At 40.0% G+C, this 23,027-nt stretch overlaps 1 protein-coding gene across 2 annotated transcripts in view; it reads left to right on the forward strand.

Annotated features, from left to right (window-relative positions):
* Nucleotides 1-23,027, forward strand: part of C2H1orf21 (chromosome 2 C1orf21 homolog) — a 217,355-nt gene that overhangs the window by 167,813 nt on the left and 26,515 nt on the right. For both annotated transcript variants that reach the window (XM_087438832.1, XM_014783352.2), the window contains exon 4: nt 22,189-22,265. In XM_087438832.1, the coding sequence (XP_087294958.1) occupies nt 22,189-22,265 (77 nt within the window). The remainder of the gene's footprint in view (nt 1-22,188; nt 22,266-23,027) is intronic.

Here is a 23,027-nt window from a genome sequence, read left to right on the forward strand (position 1 = left end):
AAAAAGTAACAGGTGATGAATGCTTCTGCGTAAATGAGAACTAACTGTACATATAATGAATATAAGTTAATTTTAAAAATTTTTCTGCAGTAAAATATTGTGTTGGTTAACAGTTACCAGACTGAGGTTAATTTTAATTAAAAACTACAAGCTCACCCAAGCCCGTAGCACTACTGCATGCAACTCTAAGAACACCAAGTGGACAAAAACACTAAAATTGTTCAACAGCACCCCCTAGCATGCATAATTCTAGGGTGTCAGACTAGGAAGCAAATTCTAGTTGTCATTTCCTCTCTGAAAAAGTATGTATTTTTTTTTATATGTCTAGTTATATTGGCACATTCTTCACATTATTCCTGAACTGAAAGTCTGAAAGTAACTATAAACAGAGGATAGCGTAGTCTAGTAGAATAATTTCTTGTGCAAATATTTTCAAAATGATTTTACTTTAACTCTGGCTGTCTTCTATTCATTGTCTCTGCTTTGGTTGGCTGGCTTAAGGAGATTTCTGTTTTCTTTTGGAGTAAGTCATCTAGGAAAGAGAAAAAGCAGAGCTGGAGGAGGTTCCTAAAGTAGATCGTGGAAATCCACAAGGTAGACAGAGTATATTTAACTGCCTTTGGTGAGTGTTAAGAACACAGCCAATGGAGGCTGACTCTTCTGGGCTTTGTGATCTTGGGCAGGCTCTTTAACCACTCCGTGACTTAGTTTCCTCCTCTGTAAAATGGGTTAATAGTAATAGTACCTGTCTCATGGAGCTGTTGCACTTAATACACACAAAGCACTTTAGATGCCTAGCAGATAATGAATACTCAATGACAATTGAAAGTCATTATTGTTATTTCACCCTGGATTCTTGGATGTGGTCGTGATCTACAGCTTGGGCTCTGACATCAGAAAGACCTGAGTTCAAACCCTCTCAGAGACCTTGGGCAAGTTGCTGAAACTGTTTCCTCACCTCTCAATGGGAATAATAATAATAACTACTGCATACAGTTGTAGAATTAGACAATGTCTGCAAAGTGCCTAGACTAGACTAGGTAGAACATAGTGTTACCCTTCATTTCCTTCTGAAAGGCCAATAAAACAACAGTTAAAGAACTCTACAGAATAATAATATTCCTCCATGACTAAGAGAACAGGAGACAACAGTATCAACCTTCTGTAAGGTGGAAACAGAGAGAGTAGAAACTGACTTAGCAAACCCAGGAAATCCAGTTACACTATAGACTGAAGAACAGGCTGAGGAATTGCTAGCACCAAATATCTCTGGAAATGGAGGTGAAAGTGGCGCTAAAAACAAGATTCACTGAAAGTCAGTGTAAAAAGCAGACTCCCAGGTCCCCCTCTTCATTCCTTGCAGCCAGGCACCATTAAGGGCAAGGATACCAAAACTAAAATCAGGGCTTTTAAGTGAAAGTGTGCATTCTGAATGCCAAGGTCCTTGGTTGTCCTTCCCCCATCTGGCCCCCAGGATGCTGGCAAGGAGGTTTAGACTCTCCAAGATGGAGATGAGGTGCACCTTCTCTGAGATCCCTACCAGCCCAAGTAAAGAGACCCAAGCTCACTGCCCTTGGAGGTTATATAACTAAAAAGCCCTGTCACATCCCTGAAGCCCTCAGTCTACACACCCGGCCTGTGTGCACAGAGCTTCCAGTCAGCTGTCTAGTGTTCCATGCTTAACTAGGACAGACAGCCAGGGATCCCCAGGCCAAGGTCTCCCGAGGGCGGCTCACAGTGGTGTGTACATTGAGGCGTATTGTCTGATCATGTTGTACAGGCCTCCTAGGTATGTTTATGTTCCAAGATTCATTCCCTGCTTCATTCCTAGCATGTTCCAAGCATACTGCTGGATATCTCCTCAGGTGTACCTAGCTCATAGCTAGCACTTGCTAAATGTTAGCTGGTGTCATCACTCATTCAGTCATCACAGGACGGGGCAAGTCACCTTCCAAATGTTTCACCTGCTTCTTACAGGACACACAGACCAGAATTAGAAGATGAGGTTTGAACATTCAGCTGCTTTTGTCAGTCTGCCACTTATGGTAGTTGCACAGTAGAGAAGAAGGAGCCCTGGATTAAAGAACAGGTTCTTAATTCTGCCACGAATAGTATGCCCTTCATCAGGTCCTTTAATCTTCCTAGACGGTACTTACCACCAATGTAAAATGAAGGAGCTAGACAAGACCATCTTTAAAGGTGCCTTCTTTGCTCTCAAACACCCTGTGACATTAGGACACAAAAAAGTTTCAGGACAAGTCTCTGAGGTTGACCTGATTACTTTTCAGAGATAGATAGATATATAGATAGATAGATATAGATATAAATATATACTATATATACTATAATATATTAGTATATATATACTAATAATAATAATAAATTTATTATTAGTAATAAATAACAGTAATATATCATGAAGATAATAATAACATCTGACAATTACTGAATATCTAACGTTTCAGATGCCCGCATTATTTTATTTAATTTCATTTAATGGGATACTAGTGCTTTATGAGAGACATTCTGTTGTCTCCATTTTACAAAGAAAGTAACTGAGGCTCAGAGAATCTAAGTTACATGCCAAATTTACAGATGAGAAGTGGCAGCGTCTGGTTTTTGAAGATCTGGCCACCTCCACAGATCTGGTTCTCCAGACCTCACCGTGCACCTCTTTTCCTAACCCTGGTACTCGCCCAGTAAGATCTTTGTACTCATTCTGGTTCTGTTGATTGCTTTCAGTTTTTATTCTGGCTTTATTGCCTCTCACTGGAAATTTATATTTTTCCCTTGTAAAGTGGATTAGCATTGGAGTCATCAAAAAACCAAGACCCATTTTCCTCTCACAAAATTAGTTTGCTCTAAGTTCTCAAACAAGGGCATTTAAAAGGTTCTGCATGTGTGAAATTACACACTGTTAAAATTCTTGCTTATCTAAACTTTTATAGGATGTGGAGTTTTTCCCAATGCAGCCAAACCTGCAGATCACTGTTGTTTGATGGATTATATGACATACCAATTGTCCTTTGAGATTGCAGACTATGTAAACTTACAAGTCAATATTTTAACAGATCTTTGTACATAAATCTGTTTTCTATTTAATGTTGATTTTGGAGTGTATAAAAATGAGAGAACACAGAATAGATTTGATGAAGCAAACAAGAAAATCTTTTAAAAGAAGCCTGAGGGAGGCTGGAGGTGAGAACTCCCTCTGACCTTTGCTGTGCATTTTTTAAAATTGGGTAAAATATGCATACCATAAAATTTACCATTTTAACCATTTTTTTTTTTTTCGTGAGGAAGATCAGCCCTGACCTAATGTCTGTTGCCAGTTTTCCTCCATTTTGTATGTAGGACATCGCCACAGCATGGCTTGATGAGCAGTGTGTAGGTCCGCACGCGGGATCTGAACCTGCAAACCCTGGGCCACTGAAGCAGAGTATGCAAACTTAACCACTACGCCACCAGGCCAGCCCCAATTTTAACCATTTTTAAGTGGACAGTTCAGTGGTATTAAATACATTCACACTTTGGTGCAACCATCACCACCATCCGTCTCCAAAACTTTTTTCATCTTGCAAAACTGAAACTCTGTACCCATTAAACACTAACTCCTCATTCTCCCCTCTCCCTAGCCCCTGGCAATGACCATTCTACTTTCTTTCTCCGTGAATTTGACTACTCTAGGTTACTGTGCGTTTTGTAGAAGGTCTTATATGACACGATCAGTATTATAATTAAGAGAGTGACAGTTGACATGTATTACTATATTACCCAAAAGGTTTATAGTGAAAATATTTCAAAGGCATTTAGAGTGAAATGACATATGTTAAGCTCTTTTTCCTTCTTTGAATTAAGTTAAAATCTATTTTTTAAAAAAACATCCTGAGGTTCTTATAACTCAGCTTCTTAAAAGTGACAGTGCCCATGTGCTTGGACAGATGTTATTTCTTGTGCTTTTCTCCCGTGGGGCCCCAATCACAGTTTTAGTAAAGACTATCATAAAAGCACCATTCTTTTCCTCCCTTTGGTCCTCCCACCCCCGTGCCCGAGCTCCAAAGTTTATTCCTAAGATCCCCCTGCACTTTTGGTGCCCAGCCTCATATTCTGAGTGGGATTAATATTGCCAAACAGTGAAGCACCCAAGTAAAGGACAAGAGTTCATTCGTTCTTTCCTCAAACCTTTATTGAATGCCTACCACTGTCACCTACTGCATACAAAGATGGATAAGACACTGTCACTGTCTTTAAGAGGCTTACGTTCTATTAGGTTGAAGCATTGAAAACAACCCTTAGTAAGAAGAGAGGGATGTATAAACAGATAAGCCAAGGCACCATGACCAAAGTCTATGCCAGGAACAGTGAGGGAGAAAGTGGTTCTACCCAGGAGGGTGAGGGTGTCCTCATGGTGATTTCTTCACAAGGCTGATGGAGTGTACCACGCTACCTTGACTTGCTTCTGCAGCTCCTGTGAATAGTCTCTGGATGGATTTGGAGTTGTTTGGATGATAACAGAAGCAGTAGAGCAGGTGGTGGTTCGTTAATTTGGACAAGGAAGCACTAGTTCCCATTGCCACTTGTCTCTAAATTCCATCCTCAGTGGTCATTAAATGGAAGAGTGAGAATTTTCTGGAGCAGACTTGAAAGTCCTGTTGTACATGGATTAGCTAAATTCTGTTATTTACCTCACATTTTGTTGGAGGCTGAACTTTTCTCTTCTTTGGAAGATTAAACAAGGAAACACTTCATTCATTTCCAGATTACAGTGTTCTTTCAAAGAAAATTCCTAAATGGACAACTGCCTGATTTGGAAGGGAGAAAATACAGCTTTCTACAAGACATATTGATGATAGAAACTAGTCGTGGCCAGGTGGTGGTTTTTTGGAGATTGGGGCCTGGGATGACAGATGAGGGGATGGAACTAGGCTAGGGATGGAAAAGGATCTCACTGTCATCAGTGCAGGAAGAGGTCACTATACTGTGGAGAGGACCATGGCATAGTGATCTCTCCTAGGACTGTGAGACTAGGGAGCCAAGAATTTAGGTTCCCTTAACCCAATCTTTAAAAAGCAACATGATGACACTCCAGTCTGGTCCGTCCAAAACATTCCCCTGGGTTGTAGTTTCCTCCTGACCACATTAAAGAGTATTTATTTGAAGAAAAAGCTGCCACCTAATTATGTAAGGCCACCCTACCCTGGTCATGAACACCTGTGTCAAAACATAGAACAAGGACTCAGGTAGAGATGGCAAAAATCTAAACAAAATCATATTACACACACACACAGTGCTGGTAAACCAGCTTTCTGGGGAGAAAACAAAATCTAGATTTATACTGTTTGCCAATTTCCGTAGTGTAAATGCTCCCATAAAGGCTGATTTCAAACTACCAGCAGTTGGCTCTTAGAGAATTCCTGAATATTTCACAGTTGGCTCTCCATAGTAAGAGCCAGCTCCAGCATACCACTGGATATATGTATTGTTTGGCTAGCATAAATAACTTTTTTTAAAAATTTAAATTTGAATGCCTTTGGACAGGCACTCACTGATGACTGTTCTTACACTCTACTCCCAACTGTTTACTCATCCCTTCACGTTCCTTGCCTGGCCTTGACTTGCTTTGGTCTGGGAGGTTCGGATACTGTTTTTCAGCAATGGCTGTTTGGGGATTTCCAGGATTCTTGCCTGTATCTTTAAAAACTGTGTGTCCCTCCCAGGCTTGTCTCATCTTTAGGTATTAGAACGTAAAGGAGAAGTTTAAAATTGCATGGACTACTCTTACTCCCACGCTCTTTAATTTATATAGATTTGGCTTTGTTAAGAATGTGAAATATTTATTGAAAGATGCATATACAGAGTTCCTATTCCCTTTTGGCCACTAACTCTCTGACCTTGGGCAACTTACAAAATATCTCAGAGCTTCTGTGTCCTTAATGTTCTCCTTTGTGAATGGAGATTGCCTCATAGAGTTGTTGTGAGGATCAAATGATAAAAAGTTAATAATAAGGACAACGATAATAATAATTGCTCACATCTATTGGGCTCTTACCACATGGCAGGCCTGTGCTTGGCGTTTCGTCTGTACTAGCATAGTTAATGCCCACAGGTCCTGGTGGGATGTCTGACACCTGGAGGACTGTCATCAGTTTTATTGTTGTTATTGTTTTTGCAATTATAAGAGACCATAAGTGGTAAAGAATCAAAAGGTTTGTTTCTCCATTGTCAGATTATCACAGGTGCATCAGGTAAATTCATACATATGGCCTCATGTAAGAAGCAAATTAAGCATGATTATGTCTGTACTCTAGGAGTTTATCTCCTGTAATGATAACTCTGGGAGAGAGAGGGTGGGGGAGAGGGAGAGAGAGCATGCGTATAGGCAAATGTACCAGTGTACATACACGTGGTTTGGTTTGGTTTGGTTGCCCCAAGCATGTTTTCTACCAAATGACTATTGGACAATAGATGTAGTGCTCTTATTTGTGAGATTTCATTTCGGTATCCCATTTGAGAAATGGAATCAACTTTCTAATATTTCTGTTAAGTTTTATCGGGAAACCTTTTTAGTAAAAAATAACCTTTAAGTCATCTTCACGTGGTAAGAGTTTCCCTTGTGTTCTGATACATGCCAGAATACAAGCAGGATTTAAAAAAAAAGAACTAATCCTTCAGAAAAGGGGATGCCACCTTGTATTTGAGTCACGTGGTCCAGGGCACTCATTATTTTGAACAAAAAGTTTGGGGGAAATATATTAGCCTAGAACACTGACTTTACTCAGTGATCACTTTAGATGCTTCCAGAGGTCTTCTAACAGAATCAGTTTTGTTTCTAAATGAGAAAAAAAATCATTCTAATTTAGTGATTATTTCTGTGCATCATCATAAATTGCCTTTTAATAGTTACTTTGAAAGAATAATACAGTAAGTGGTGAACAGTGTGGATATCACCACTAACTAAATGGGTATTTATAGCTTGGAATTAAATTTCCAAGATAGCAACCTACAAAAATTCAAATTGCATTTTATTTCAAACAAATTAGAAGTGAAGATGATATGCCTTGGAAACATTAGAAGACTCAAAAACTTAGTGACTCTGATTGTGAAAACTCTGATGTCAGATGCATCTAAAAAGTTTAAATTTTTTCGTGAAATGTGAGTGTGGAAAAAGTAATATTTCCAAATTAATATGATTTTTTACACAATACGTGATTTTAAATATATGTGCAGCTGAGTTAATAGACTGTATACTATAAGTAGTCAGCTGACAGTTTCAACCACATCCCTAAAGGATTTTATATATATATATATATATAGTGTGTGTGTATGTGTGTGGAAGATTAGCCTTGAGCTAACATCTGATGCCAATCCTCCTTTTTTTGCTGAGGAAGACTGGCCCTGGGCTAACATCCGTGCCCATCTTCCTCCACTTTGTATGGCACACCGCCACAGCATGGTTTGACAAGCGGTGCGTTGGTGCGCGCCCGGGATCCAAACCTTGGGCTGCCGCAGCGGAGCAAGCACACTTACCTGCTACACCACCGGGCTAACCCCCAGGGATTATATATTTAAGTTGCCAAGACACGTTTCTGTGTATCTTCTCTTGGGAAGAATGGAGATCACCTTATATTTCGGCTGTATAGTTAATTAAAGCTCCTAAACATGTACTTTAACGTATTTTTCTCTCATTGCCAGTTCTACTTTTTTGTTGTTTTTTTGGCCTTTTACTCAGGTAGGAAAAGATTTTCACATAAGTTGAGAAGCAAAGAATGAGGGAACAAGCAAACTAGCTCTGCAGACTTATTTGCCTAGTAGGATCTAGAGAGGGCGGGAAGAATGGAGAAAATGAGATCAAACATGCAGAAACCGTTTTACATAAGGTAGACTTAGTCAACTAAGGCTTATTGTACATTAATAAACCCCTTATTTGAAAGCTTCCTGATAAAAGAATCTCAGATGGATGAGAAATGACAGTACAGGGCACATAGGTCATTTGTTCTCACGTTTTCTCCCCATCTTGGTGTCAGGCTGCGGAAGGGGGCCCAGACCCATCATTGTCCCACATCAACAGTACATGCTCAGCTCAGTTGTCTTATGGGAATATATGCCAAATTTGAGGGCAAATATGGAGAACAATCAGTATGGGAGCTTTTCTAGAAAGCTTTTCAAAGACTGAGAAGATCAGCAAATAAAGAGACTCGTAGTTAAACACACCCCTTTAAAGCACTTCAGGATCAATTCTGTTGTGAAGTTTAGAATGAAGATATTTCTAGCAGCACATTTCTCCAAAAGGAGAAAAAGAAAAAAAAAATAGTGCTTACTCTTTATTACCTAAGTACCATATTTCAATTTTAAAGAGATTTTTCAACCCAAATGCTAGCTACAACCAACCAGCCTTTTCCTAGCCTTGGGCTAAAAGTACATCAATAATGGAACAACTCCAGATGTGATTATTGACTGTCAAGACTGTGTATAGAAATCTAGTGACTGACTCCTCACTATAAAATAATCATACCATGACAGAATTGACACTTGTATTAGCTCGAGAGCCTGGGGGCCCCATTAAAACATCGGCTTCCCCTCATCTACTCTGGCTTCTGATAGGAAGAGGTTGCAGAAGGGTATAGAAGAGAGTGGATGGGTAGGGAGCTAAATTTAGGATTAGCCGAGACTAATCATAGAAGTGATGGAAGAAATAATAAATGAAAAAAGAAATCAGTTCTTTTTCACCAGTCAGAAACTTAGTCTCCTGTATGTGAAAACATAAAAAAATTATTAAGGGGCTGGCCCGGTGGCGCAGCACTTAAGTGCGTGCACTCCGCTTTGGCGACCCGGGGTTCGCAGGTTCGGATCCTGGGCCCGCACCGATGCACGGCTTGTCAAGCCATGCTGTGGCGGCGTCCCATATAAAGTAGAGGAAGATGGGCATGGATGTCAGCCCAGGGCCAGTCTTCCTCGTAAAAAAGAGGAGGATTGGCATTGGATGTTAGCTCAGGGCTGATCTTCCTCACAAAAAAAGATTATTAAGAAATACACTTAAAAAAACCCATAATACATACAACAGAGAATTTATACATTTTAGAGATATGTATAGTAAAAGAAAAAAAATTTTTAATACACGGAGTACATAGGCAAAAGAATAAAAGATATTGTGGTAGCTGTTGTTTCTCTTCTCCAGAGGTCGGCAGCAGATGAAAGGCAGGCTAATCGTTGTTTCCCTGGGATTCTTGTAACTAGGGCTAATGGGGAAGACCCTGTTGCCTGTTAGGTCACAGAGTTGGAAGGGTTGAATCTGGGGTTGCCACAGGGCCATGGAAAAAATGAAACCAAGAAAATGAGCAAAGATGAGAGCCAGGCAGAGAGAGGGCATTGCTTGACCACCTGGATCCAGTCGGGTCTGAGATCAGATCCACCCCTGTGAGGTCAGCCAATAAATTCCAGGCCTTTCGACAGGTGTTCTCTGCGTCTGCAATGCTTCTCTGCCATCCCTCCAACACACACGGGACCTGGCTCTCATCTGCTTCGCTCCTACATGAATGTTGGTTGCGCTCCACGTGGATAGACCTTGTGAAAAAGAAAGGATATTGTCTAAAAAATAATTGCATTCTAATCTATCCACTCAGAAAGACTCCGTTTTCTCCTAATTTCTTCTGACTGTTTGGGCCATCCAGGAACAGGCCCTGAAGCTTAGGTTTCAATTCCTTTCAGAAAAATGCGCCTCTGCCCAGCCCTATTTCTGCATTAATAGCTATGTCACCTTTCCTTTGCTTGCCTAGAAAGATACCTTTACTTATAATGTCAGCCCATCCATTATGCATTCGTAGCAAGGAAGAAAAAGCACTTGTTTTTATCTCTATTTCACCCTTTTAATCAGTAGCTCTAAACCTCCTTTATTTCCCTTTTAGTCACCACCATTTTGTACTGTCAGCTAAGCCAAAAACCTGGCTGTCATTCTTGACTATACTTTTTCCTCTTCTACCTCCGCTATACAGCCAATTCACCTCAAATCTTATCAATTCTTATATTATCATTTAGCATTTGGATTTTTTCCTCTAACATTTGCAGTTGCCCCAGGAGGACGGGGATCTTATTGGTCTTTTTCTTGTTTCCCTCAAAGCCTAGCAAGGGGGCCGGCCCGGTGGTGTAGTGGTTAAGTGCGTGCGCTCTGCTGCAGCGGCCGGGGTTCGGATCCCTGACGTGCACCGCCGCACTGTTTGTCAAGCCATGCTGTGGCGGCGTCCCATATGAAGTGGAGGAAGATGGGCACGGATGTCAGCCCAGGGCCAGTCTTCCTCGTAAAAAAGAGGAGGATTGGCAGATATTAGCTCAGGGCTGATCTTCCTCACAAAAAAAAAAAAAAAAGCCTAGCAAGGTGCCTAACATGTAATGGGCACTCAGTAATTTTCATGACAGCTCTCAAATACGTTCCCTTGTCTCTATTCCCAGAGCAACTGGCTATCTTATTAATGCAAACTATCATTTGTTAAGCACTTCCTGTACAACAGGAAATCGAATGAAGTCGGTAGTGCTTTTATCCCCATTTTACAGCTAAGGAAACTGAAGCCCAGAAATTCCATAATCTGCTCATGGTTGCACAAGTAGAAAGTGGAGAGGCAGTCTGACTCCAAGCCCACACTCTTATAATCTATAATCTACTATGCTGTGCCCCTCTTGTCTTCGTTAGCTTCTCATAGACTCTCTTGTGACTTAGTGGCACAGCTTCCTCACTGGCTCTCTGCCTCCATCTCTAAAACACAGTTCTGCCAGAAGCTTCATAAACTCCTTCAGTGGTTCCTCTTGTTTCCAAAGGAAAATCCAAATGCCCAAGCGTGGTCCAGACCCTGCCCACCTCACCACCTCATCTCTCATACTCCCTCCTGGTACCCCATGCTCTCTCTGGCTATACCAGGCTCTCTGTGGTTCTCAGTGTATGCTGAATTCCTCACTCCTCAAGACCCAACCCTGCCTGGTTCCTTCTCCAAGAAGCCTCCCTGACCTCCTCCTCTGAGTTAAGGGTCATCACAAGTGCCTCCACCACACATACTGCTATCTTTTTAAAACGTGTTCACTTTCCTGTTTGTTTTTAGTGGGTGAGGATCATATCTGATTTACATAAGTACCATTAAATAGTGATTTTGTGAAGAATGGGCCATTAGGTTTCTCTACTAAGGTTTTCCACTTGTACTTGTTAATCCCTGTTTCTGTTCATAATTACTTTTCATTGTGATCCATGGACCTGGTTTTGACATTGGTTTGACCTGAGGAAAAAAAGTTTTGCAGATGTGTTAGGCTGAATAATGACACACACAGCCCACTTCCCAAGATGTCCACATCCTATTCCCCAGATCCTGTAAATGTGTTACCTTACGTGGGAAAGGGGACTTTGCAGGTATGATTAAATTAAGGATCTTGACATGGAAAAATTATCTTGAATGATCTGAGTGGGCCCCATATAATTACAGGGATCCTTATAAGAGGGAGGGAAGAGAATCAGAGTTAGAAAAAGAAGATATAAGGAGAGAAGCAGAGGTCAGAGAGGAGAGAGGATGCTACACTGCTGTTTTGAAGATGGAGGAAGGAAACATGATCCAATTCATTCATTGGAGGAAGGATCCAACAAATGTAGGTGATATCTAGAAGCTAGAAAAGGCAAGGAAACAGATTCTCTCCTAGAAACTCCAGAAGAAAGGCAGCCTTGTGGACTTTTTTTAGACGTCTGACCTCCAAAAGTGTGTGTTACCAGTGTGGAAGTGGCTTTGGAATTGGGAAGTGGACAGAAACTGGAAGCATTTTGAGGATCATGATAGAAAAAGCCTAGATTACCTTAAACAGTTAGTAGAAATATGGATATTAAAGACTGCTGGTGTGGGCTCAGAAGAAAGTGAAGAGCATGGTAGAGAAAACCTCTATCATCTTAGAGAATATAAATCACCATAAACAGACTGTTGGTAGAAATATGGACATGAAAGGCACTGCTGATGAGGATTCAGAAGGAAATGAAGAACATCTTATTTGAAACTGGAGGAAAGGTGACCCTTGTTATATGGTAGCAAAAACCTCAGCTGAATTATGCCCTACAGTGATATAAAAGGCAGAATTTGTAAACAATGAACTTGAAATATTTAGCTGAAGAAGATTTCCATGCAGAATGTTGTAGTTATGGCCTAATTTCTTCTTGCTGCTTATAGAAAAATGTAATAGGAAAGAGAGAAATTGAGGGAAGATCTGTTAATCAAAAAGGAACCAGGACTGGATGATTTGGGAAATTCTCAGCAGATTGCAAAGGACACTAAAACTAGGAGACTCACGCTCAGAAAAGCATACTCTGAAGATAAAGCCAAGAGTGTGGTTGGACAATCTTTTACTAGTTCCTGGAAAAGACTAAAAAGTCAGAGTATTCAGTCACACACATGGCTCTTTGAATAGATTAGGCATGTGATTTAGGCAAGAATTCCCTTAGCCATCTCAGCAGAAGCCGGGAATAGAAATGGGATTATTCAGGGAAGATCTGTGGAGGCGCCTCCTCTGTAATGGAGTGAATCCCCATAACACACACAGGAGACCCATGAGATTCTTGAGGATTTTATACCAGCAAAAATGCTGCCAGTTTGAACTGAAAGGGACAGAAAGAGGGTGAAATGAAAGAAGGTTGTCACACTCCCAAAATTCCACAGGCAGAAAGCAAGCTGATAAAACAACTCCACTGCAAACATGTACTGCCCTTCAAGAAAAAGGAAAAATGACCATAAGGTCAGAGCCACGGGCCCAGAGGGCAGAGTCTTGAGCCACAGAGAATTATTCTTAGTTAGGCCTTAAAACCTAGTGGAGTTTGCCCAGTTGGATTTTGAAATTGCTTGGGACTGATGACTTCTTTTTTCCTTCCATTTTCTCCCTTTTTAAATAGGAATGCCTATAGCTGTTATTTTATGCTTGTCCCACCATTGTATTTTGGGAGCAGATAACTTGTTTTCTAGTTCCACAGGTTCACAGATGGAGAATTCTGCCCTAGGATGGATTATACCCGGAGCCTCATCTGTATCTAATTTAGATGATTTAGATAATGAGATTTGGGATTTTTGAGGTGATGAGATTTGGATGAGATTTGAATTGATGCTGTAATGGGTTGAGGCTTTTGGAGACCTTGGGATGGACTAAATGTATTTTGCATGTGGGATGGGTATGAATCTTTGGGGGCCAGGGAGAACACGGTAATAGGCTGAATAATACCTCCCCCAAAGATGTCCACGTCCTAGTCCCTGGAACCTGTAAATATGTTACTTTCCATGGGAAAAGGGACTTTACGGATGTGATTAAATTAAAGATATTGACAGGTAAAAATTATCTTAAATGATTTGAGTGGACCCAATATAATCACAGGGATCCTTATAAGAGGGAAGGAGGAGAGTCAGAGTTAGAAAACGAAGATGTAAGGAGAGAAGCAGAGGTCAGAGAGGAGAGAGGATGCTACACTGCTGCTTTGAAGATGGAGGAAGGAACCATGATCCAATGAATGTAGGTGATATCTAGAAGCTAGAAAAGGCAAGGAAACAGATTCTCTCCTAGAAACTCCAGAAGAAAGGCAGCCTTGTGGACTCTTTTTAGACTTCTGACCTCCAAGAGTGTAAGATAATAAATTTGTGTTGTTTAAGCCACCAAATATGTGTTAATTTGCCACAGCAACAATAGGAAACCAAAGAGCAGATTTTCTGGACACTGAAAAATTTGGAATTAAGAGAGTTGTGGGTGTGTCCAGCTAAGTCAGGAAGACTGGAGTCTGATTTTTGGCTGACTTATACAACACAATGAATGTGAGAAAAAAAGATTGTGCCTGTAAGAAAAACTAGATCATTTAACGTTTTGCTTTTAGCTTTGACATTTGCGATTTCTCAACTTAGTGAGGAAAACTTGTCAAGATTTTGGTTCATCACGGCAAAAGTTTAGCAATTCTGCACAAATGGTGGCTTTTTAGTTGTTAAAATATTAAAGACATCATGGATGATTTCTTGTTCTAATATTTTGTTAATTTTGATCAAATATGCTTTTATTTTTCTGGCTATATTTTTACGCACCAGAAGAATCTAGCGTAAAGCATGTTCATTTTGTGCCAATCAGCTCTTAAATGCAATCTTTTAGGGACCATAGTCTATTGATAGTTGAATTCTTAAAATCTTTGGTCTTGTTATTATGGATCACAGTGAATACGATTCACATTCCCACATGTTTTGTTTTGTTTGATGGTTGGAGAGGAGAAGTAAGAAACAGAAAAATCAAAGGATGTGTGGGTGTTGGTGGATATGGATGAGGGTGCAGGTTTCTGGGCTATAAACCACAGATTTTGCCTCTATTCTATCTTACTGTGTCCAGGTGGCGTTTAACATAACTTATTAATGCTTATCCGCTGCAGTCAGCTAACCAAGAAGTTTCAGCTTTGTTTTGAAGTCTGAACTCTCAACGGCATTTTGGCCCAATTTAAACTTTCAATAATTAAGTTTTTTCCATATTTCTATAAATCACACATAATTTAGTACAAATAAGATACTTGACAAAAGTTACACATCAGGTTATTCAGAAAGGAAGATCACTATGATTAATGTTAGGTAGTTCAAGAAAGAAAGAATACACACTCTTTTTTAAATTAGTGTTGTAGTAGTCATTAGGGCTATTTATAAATATTCCAATTCTGCTCCTTCCAAACATGTAGTGGGATTGGACCTTCTCCACTCTCTTGAATTTTGGTCCTGTGACAGGCTTTGGCCAAGTAAACATGAGCACTTAACTTTTGCTCAACTCTAGTCTTCTCTCCCCGCCATGGTGGTTATGAGAGCACATGTGGACCTGGGACCTGCGTTAGCCTGAGTCCCTGAGTGATGAGGATGAGCCTCCTGCCAGCCTGCACTAGACATGTAGCATGTGCAAGACATAAACTTGTATTTTATTAAACTACTGATATTGGGGGTGGTTTTTTACTGCAGCATAACCTACCCTATGCTAACTGATACAAGCATCTTGGGCAAAAATTGAGTGTGGTTCTTCCAAATTAGTTAGTTCTCTGAGTGTGTATGTAATACTTTGAAACTTGGAGATACATCATCTTGTTGAAAATATCCTTAACTTATAATTCTTAGTGTAATTTATAACAACATTATAGCTTGTTTCTTTTAATTATTGACCTTGTGACTTAATGACTTCGTTCTGAGTTTGGTGGTATACAATTAAATCTGTCCTGAGCAATTTCTTACTCTTTACTTTTTAAAGATTCTTTTAAATGTTTCCAATCTACCTTGAGAAGCAATTATATGAAAAATATTAGGTGCTTTAAAACTGATTTGCCCCAGTTAACATTTGTTGGATATAAAATGAGGTACATGGCTATATTTTAATTTATAGAAAAAGAATTTCCATAAAGCTGAGACTTTCCATGCCAATTTGATCATGACTAAATAATTCTAACAAAATACTAATAATTGTAATAATCTCCTTGGACAGGTAATTATAATGGAAGTGTTGACTTCACGTGATTATAATGATACTGGTGGGCACGAACCAACAGTTGCATCTGGCAGCTTGGGCCTTGCCATTTGTTAACATCCAGAAATTCTGGTAGAGTGAATGTGGCTCGCTGATCACCATCATTCAGAAAACAAGATAAAATTCTTTTATATTTGAAGGAAGCGGGTCCTATCTCATGTTAATACTACTTGAGAAATCTCATATAAAATATCAAATGAGATTGTTTTCTTAGCGAGTACATACTGTGGGTTGTTGCCCAAAAGCTGGAACCATTACTCCTTTATTTTATAGCTGAACGTGTTCCTATTTGAAAAATATGTGTGCGTAGCCCCCAAACAAATTCCTAATTCTAGGTAATTAAAGTATTTACCTTTTCTAGTTTTCAGGTACTTTCTGAAATGCAGTGGTTCCAGTGCACACACACACACAGTTTGTGTAGGGGAAACCCTTTGAGAGTTCCTATTTAGTGCTTTGGTGTCTTGTCTTTGTGTCGGTCCCTCATTAGCAGTCCCAACTAGTACTCCAACTCCCATTCCTTTTCTCTAGGCCTCCAGCTTCCTGCGTCCATCTGGCCCCTGGGATTTCTTTATAAGACAGAATTTCTTACTGCTGGACCCCAAAGAAGAAAATTAGATTCTTGCCCACATTTCCAACCCAGAGCCAACTCAGGGAACCTCACAGAACAGCAGCTGCCTAAGTCTCTCAGACTCAGTGGGACAACACGGGCAAAGAGTGATAGGGGAAGAGAAGTTCCCTCCCTCGCCAACAGGGAGGGTGCCTTCTGTCAGCTTCCTGAACGCATTGTGTTGCTGCCTTCAGAATTAAGGAGGTGAAGTTGGAAGGAATTTTTTAAAGAAGCTGTCAGTTTCTCTTGGTATTCTGACTTTCCGTTTGGGAGATGCCACCCAGAGATTAGGAAGCAGCAGCATTAATATGGTTGATTTGACTGTCTCCAGCATCAGAGAAACTAAGAAGGGAATGATAGGTTTACTCCAGACACTGGCAAGTGTGTTCTCTTTTAAAGAAATAAAATTATTCCAAGCAAGGGAGAAAGTTGTTTGATTTGCTATTTAAATACACCTGTTACTACCCGACGTTAGTATGCAAACACTTGAGAAATGAAGGCTTTTTTCCAACTGATAGAGCCCCTAAATATAAAACAGTTAAAGGGGTTGCTGCTCTGGTGGGCCTCTCTATTGACCCCCACGGCAGCTCTGCAGAACCCCAGAGCTCAGTCTGAAAACTGCTCTGAGGAAGGCCAACTGGGGGAATCCTAAGCACGAAGGTATCTTTTCTCTGAAATAGAAGCTCGCAAACTTTTTTGAATTAAGAGTCACCTAGGACTCTTGTTTAAAGTGCAGATTCCTGGGCCTCAATCCCAAAGACTCACACTCAGGAAGTCTTGAGTGTGGCCTGGGAATCTGTATTTTAACGAGCATCCCAGAGGATTCTGATGCCAATAGGGATGGATCATGAAAAACACTGCTCTACAAGCTGCCTGCTGAGGGCCTTTTCAGCGGCTTCATTTTAGTTCCACTTGGTACCAGTTTATTTTAGGTACTTAGTTTATAAGCGTCAAGTACCATTAAAATAGTTTTTTCTTGCCCAGGGAAACAATATCTTAGTTACCTCTTCTGTCATCTCCCAGTTTAATACTCTGTTCCTGTTCCTGGAGCACCCCAGACGTGGCGTGGCTCTCACCCCTCTCTGTTGGGTCTGCTCCATCTGAGGCTCCCATCGGCCTCGTCCTTCCTCCAGCCCTTCTTGGTTTTGTTTGTTTGCTTGCTTCCATTTTTTTTTTTTTAAGGCAGATCTCTTTAAACCTTCCCTTCCCCAAAAAACAAACCCAAAGTAGAAGTTAAATAATGGTTCTGAGCAAATATAAAACTGACTTCTGGATGCAAATACAGCTAACCAGTAAGCATATAAATGTTCTCATGTAGCAAGGTGCTAAGTGTTCTGGAGGATACAAAGAAGTAAAAGAACAAATCCAAATAAGTTATGTTTTTAAAATAAAGCCCGCAATGAGACACCACCACTTGAACAGCAATAATTGAAAAGACAATACCAAGTATTGGTAGGGCTATGGAGCAGCTAGAACCATCATGCAGTGCTGGTGGGAATGTAAAATGGTGCACCCACTTTGGAAAACAGTTTGGTGATATCTTAAATAACTAAACATAAACTTACCATATAATCTAGCAATTCCACTCCTAGGAATCTACCCAAGAGAAATGGAAATATATGTTCACTGAAAGACTTGTGTGTGACTGTTCATAGCAGCATTATTCATAATAGCCACAAACTGAAAACACTCCAATGTCCATCAAGTGATGAATGGATAAACAAAACGTGGTATATCCATACATTGGAATATTATTTAGCAATTAAAATAAATGAAATACTGACATATTCTAAAATATGGATGAACCTCAAAAACATTATGCTAAGTGAAAAATGCCAGGCACAAAAGGCTGTCTATTATAAGATTCCATTTATATGAATCTAGAAAAGGCAAATTTGTAGAGACAGAAAGCAGATCTGTGGTTGCCTGGGGCTACAGATGAGAGCAGGGAATAGCTACAGATAGGTTTGAGGCAACTTTGGGAGATAGAACTGTTCTAAAAGTGGATTGTGGTGATAACTGCACAGCTCTCTAAATTTATTAAAATCATTTAATTATACGTTTATAATGAGGAAATTTTATGGAATATAAATTTTACCTCAATAAGATGGGTAATTTTTTTTAAATAAGGCATGCAGCATAGTTAAATAATTGATAATTCTCGTCTATGCAAAAGAGATAGACGCTGTAGTCAGTATGGCCTGCAGACCCAAGGGGTCCCAGGGACAATCTCAGGGAGTCCTCGAGGTCATTTTCCTAATAATACTAAGAAACTATTTGCCTTTTTTGCCATGTTGACGTTTGCACAGATGGTGCAAAAACAACAATAGGTGAAACTGCCAGTGCTTTAGGCAGTGGCACCAGAGCTTGTCAGTAGTCATTGTGGGGCCGGCCCCATGGCTTAGCGGTTAAGTGCGCACGCTCCGCTGCTGGCGGCCAGGGTTTGGATCCCGGGCGCGCACCGACGCACCGCTTCTCCGGCCATGCTGAGGCCGCGTCCCACATACAGCAACTAGAAGGATGTGCAACTATGACATACAACTATCTACTGGGGCTTTGGAGGAAAAATAAATAAAATTATAAAAAAAAAAATAGTCATTGTGTTCCTCACCACCACGCACTCATAGTGGAAGAATACATTCCGTATTCACTTCAGAATGTCCTTGATGAAGCAGTAAAAATTATTCTAATTTTATTAAATCTTGTGCCTGGGTGCATGTGTTTTGGGGGGTTTTTTTGGTGAGGAAGATTGGCCCTGAGCTAACATTTGTGCCAGTCTTCCTCCACTTTGTACGTGGGACGCCACCACAGCATGGCTTGATGAGCAGTGTGTAACAGGTGCATGCCCGGGATCCGAACCCATAAACCCCGGCCGCCAAAGCGGAGCACTCAAACTTAACTGCTACGCCACCGGGCCAGTCCCTGGGTGCATATGTTTTTAATAGTCTATTTGATGAAATGGGAAATAGGCATAGAGTGTTTCTTCTGCGTACCCAAGTCAGAGGGTTATCTCAAGGAAAAGAACTTCAGCAGCTGACTGAGTTGCAGGCTGAACTAGCAGTTGTTTTTATGGAACACCAACTCTACTTTGGAAAAAAATGCCTGACAGACAAATTATGGAGATGCAGACGGGTATTTTGCAAACATTTTCTCAAAAATGAATGAAGAGACGCTCTCACTTCAAAGAAAACAATGGGCAGTATTTGCTGCCAGTCGCCAAATTCAAACTTTAGGCCAAAATTAGTATTTTGGAAAACGTGATACCACCATGAGCTTGACGGCTTCTGTCAAGATTTTTCTAACGAGATTGGTGGCGATTTTAACAGATGTGATTTTTTCATATTGTATAATGAAATGTGTCAAAATTTGGAGAATTTAGGTAAAGGGGTCTTGATACTAAAAAGTTTGGGCACTGCTGGCCTAGTGGCTAATAGCATGGACTCTGGGGCCATTCTGCGTGGGTTCAAATCCCAAATCCCATATTACTTACATGATCTTAGGTAAGTGCTTCACCTCTCTATGCCTCAGCTTCCTCATCTATGAAATGGGGACAATAATGGTACCTAGCTCAGAGAGCTATAGTGGGCATAAAAAGGAGTTAATATATGTAAATATTTGGCAACATTAAAATGAGTTGATAGGGCCGGCCCCGTGGCTTGGCAGTTAAGTGCGCGCGCTCTGCTACTGGCGGCCTGGGTTCGGATCCCAGGTGCGCACCGACGCACCGCTTCTCCAGCCATGCTGAGGCCGCATCCCACATACAGCAACTAGAAGGATGTGCAGCTATGACATACAACTATCTACTGGGGCTTTGGGGAAAAAAAGGAGGAGGACTGGCAATAGATGTTAGCTCAGAGCCGATCTTCCTCAGCAAGAAGAGGAGGATTAGCATGGATGTTAGCTCAGGGCTGATCTTCCTCACAAAAAAAAAAAAAAATGAGTTAATATATGTAAATTCCTTAGAATAGTGCCTGACTTACAGTAAGTGCTCAGTGAGTTATTATTGAACTTGGTAAGTGGTAATTTGTAAAAACAAATGCATTATAAATACATACTAGAAATCTCTGTGTAATTATATATATATATATTTTTGTAACTGGGTAATCTGAAGTTGCTTTTCCTCCCTTTCCCCCTGCCTCCCCTTTGGTCCTCTCACTTCCTGGAAGTGCCCACCTGTGTGTGATGCACTGGGGGTTGACTTGTTCTCTCCTGGGCAGGAGTGCCCTGCCCATCCATTGAGTCCTTGTTGTTTGGGGGATTCACAATGTGTTTTTAAGGAAGATTTGGTGAGGCAATGTCATTATGAAAGGTACAGTTTAATAAATCGAATATAAACAGGATACAATTTATATCATTTATAGTCTTAGAATTAGAAGCAGCTTTCCTGCCTCAGCAATGTTTAAAATTATAGTGTGTCATTTAAGCTCAAAGACTTTGGGAAATTATGTGAATAGAGCAAAAGTATAAGGTTCTGTCATATCAAATATGTCCATTTTTAATGCTTAATCCAAGTGGATAGAAAGTTTAAGGGAAAAAATGACTAATTTGGGAACCTACCTCTTCAGTCTTGCAGAGAGACTCCATTTGAGCTATTTTTATCTCTGTTCAAAAGAAGTTCATCATTTGTTGACATTGATCTTTCATGCCACCCGGATTTGATGAGCACCTCCCAAAAAGTGCCAAGCGCCTAGCCAGGCACTGTGGCCCCGATGGTAGAGAGGACTTGGCCCTGCCCTCCTGGAGTGAGTGCATCAGAGTTTCCTAATTTCTCCCACCTGCTTTGTAGAAAATAAGGTAGCTCATCTGTTTCTCCCTGACTACATCAGCAGAGGGAACAGCATATATTTTATACTTTTTAAATGTTCATGAAAACATTCTTAAGTTTATCGTGAGATAAAGAAGGTTAGATAGACTGCAAAAGAATTATAATGACTGTTTCTTTTCCCAGAAGATCACAAACAAAATTACCTTATATTTTGGAGTACTCATGTTAAATAGATAAGCTCATGTTTCATGGTAAATAATAAACAACCATAGCGTATAAGTCATTGGAGTTTCACCGACTGAAACGGCTTCTGCTGTCCTAGGAAATATATGAACTCTTGAAAGAGTTCATTTGGGGACCATCTGTTTTATGTGCCATCCCATAACACTCTGCCTGTGGTGAGAATGGTGGGTCGACCCACAGGAGTGTTTATTGCTTGTCCTAGCCTGGGTCTTTAATTATTGTCATACCTCAGGTTCCTTGAGTGTATATAGTCATCTGTTAAATAGGTTTAGAATAGTCTTTCCTTTCATTTTAGGGGTATGTTTTGAGAGCAAATTATAAAGCACCTTGAATATTTTTTTAAAGATAATGTTGTAAAACTACAGAGCCATAGTATTAATGAGATAGTGTGCTTACTAATGGACTTGTATTTTAAGATTTGAGAGTGTTTCTCTCCCATGTGGCTGGTATACTGGGAATAAAAAATCAGATCAGGCCAAAAACCAAAGAAGTGCTTCTTGAATACAGACTAGTATTGAATTTTATTAATTCAATTAAATTCAATCCCAATATTTGTTGCAGATGGAAAATATTAGTTATTTTTAGTCATGTTGCTGTCCCTGTCACCCTGTCACTGCTAGGGCCTTGTGCAAACTTTATGTCTCAATAACTATAGTTGTCTTTTACACATAAAATGCACTGAAGTCAGTTAACCTGGGCAAGTAAACAATGGCTGTGATTTTGCGACACTAGAATCTTCTGTTCTTTGATTCTCTTACTATTTTCAGTAACTCCACCCAAAAATCAAATATTAGTTGCACATAGTTTTCTGAAAAGAATCATAGCTATTATAAAGCTGATTCCTCTTTTCATGACAATGGTCCCTGTTAAAGTGTTTGGTGGTTCTACCTGTACTATGTAACATTTTTGCAAGGACTTTTGTCCTTGTGAAGTAACCAACTGTGGAGGGTCCCAAACAAAGCTGACATTTCTGTGATGAAAATTCATGCTGTTGTTAAATTGCTGATTCTCATCTTGTCTTTGACATGTGTGTGTTTATGTGTTTCAGGAAAAAAGTGCCAGTTCAAATGTAAGACTTAAAACTAATAAAGAGATTCCGGGATTAGTTCATCAACCCAGAGCAAAGTAAGTTCTAGTTCCTATTTTTCTAATATTATTTTTAAAGCTAAAAATGTTTTCAGAGAGAGCTCCATTTTGCCTACCAAATAATCGAGACTTGTTATAAACCTCCAGTAACTGAGACACTGTGGTTTGGTCTAATGGAACAGAATAGAGAGACCAAAAACAGACTCATCATATAGGACAGAGCTGTCATTTCAGATCAGTTAGAATAAAATAAAGGAGAATATCTTTATGACCATGGGGTAGGGAAGAATTTTGAATAAGTTACAAAGGATGCAAATCTTAAGGAAAATGATTAATTAATATGACTGCATTAAAATTTAGAACTTCTGTTTATCAAAATATACTGTAGGAGAGTAAAAGGCCACAAAATCATGGAATGTATTTACAACACATGTATTGACAACAGATGAGTTTCAAGAATATATAAAGTAATTCTACAAATCACTAAGTAAAAGACAGAGAACTCATAGAAAGATAGGCTAAGGACATGAACAACCATTTGGCTGAAGAGGAAACATGAATAGCTAAAATATATAAAAACTACAATTTCGTTCCACAAGATTGGCAAAAACTTAGAAATCTGATAATACAAAAGGTTGACCAGGATGTGGAACAACAGGCATTCTTAACCCCTGCTGGTGGGAATATAAATTGGTACAATTACTTTGGAAAACAGTTTGCATTATCTAGTAAAATTGTACCTAGGCTCACATACCTTACCCCCACAGCAACTCCTCTCAGTTGTATACGCTAGAGAAAGTC

Source organism: Ceratotherium simum, chromosome 2 (assembly GCF_057802395.1).
Source record: "Ceratotherium simum simum isolate JZ-2026a chromosome 2, ASM5780239v1, whole genome shotgun sequence".
NCBI lineage: Eukaryota > Metazoa > Chordata > Mammalia > Perissodactyla > Rhinocerotidae > Ceratotherium > Ceratotherium simum.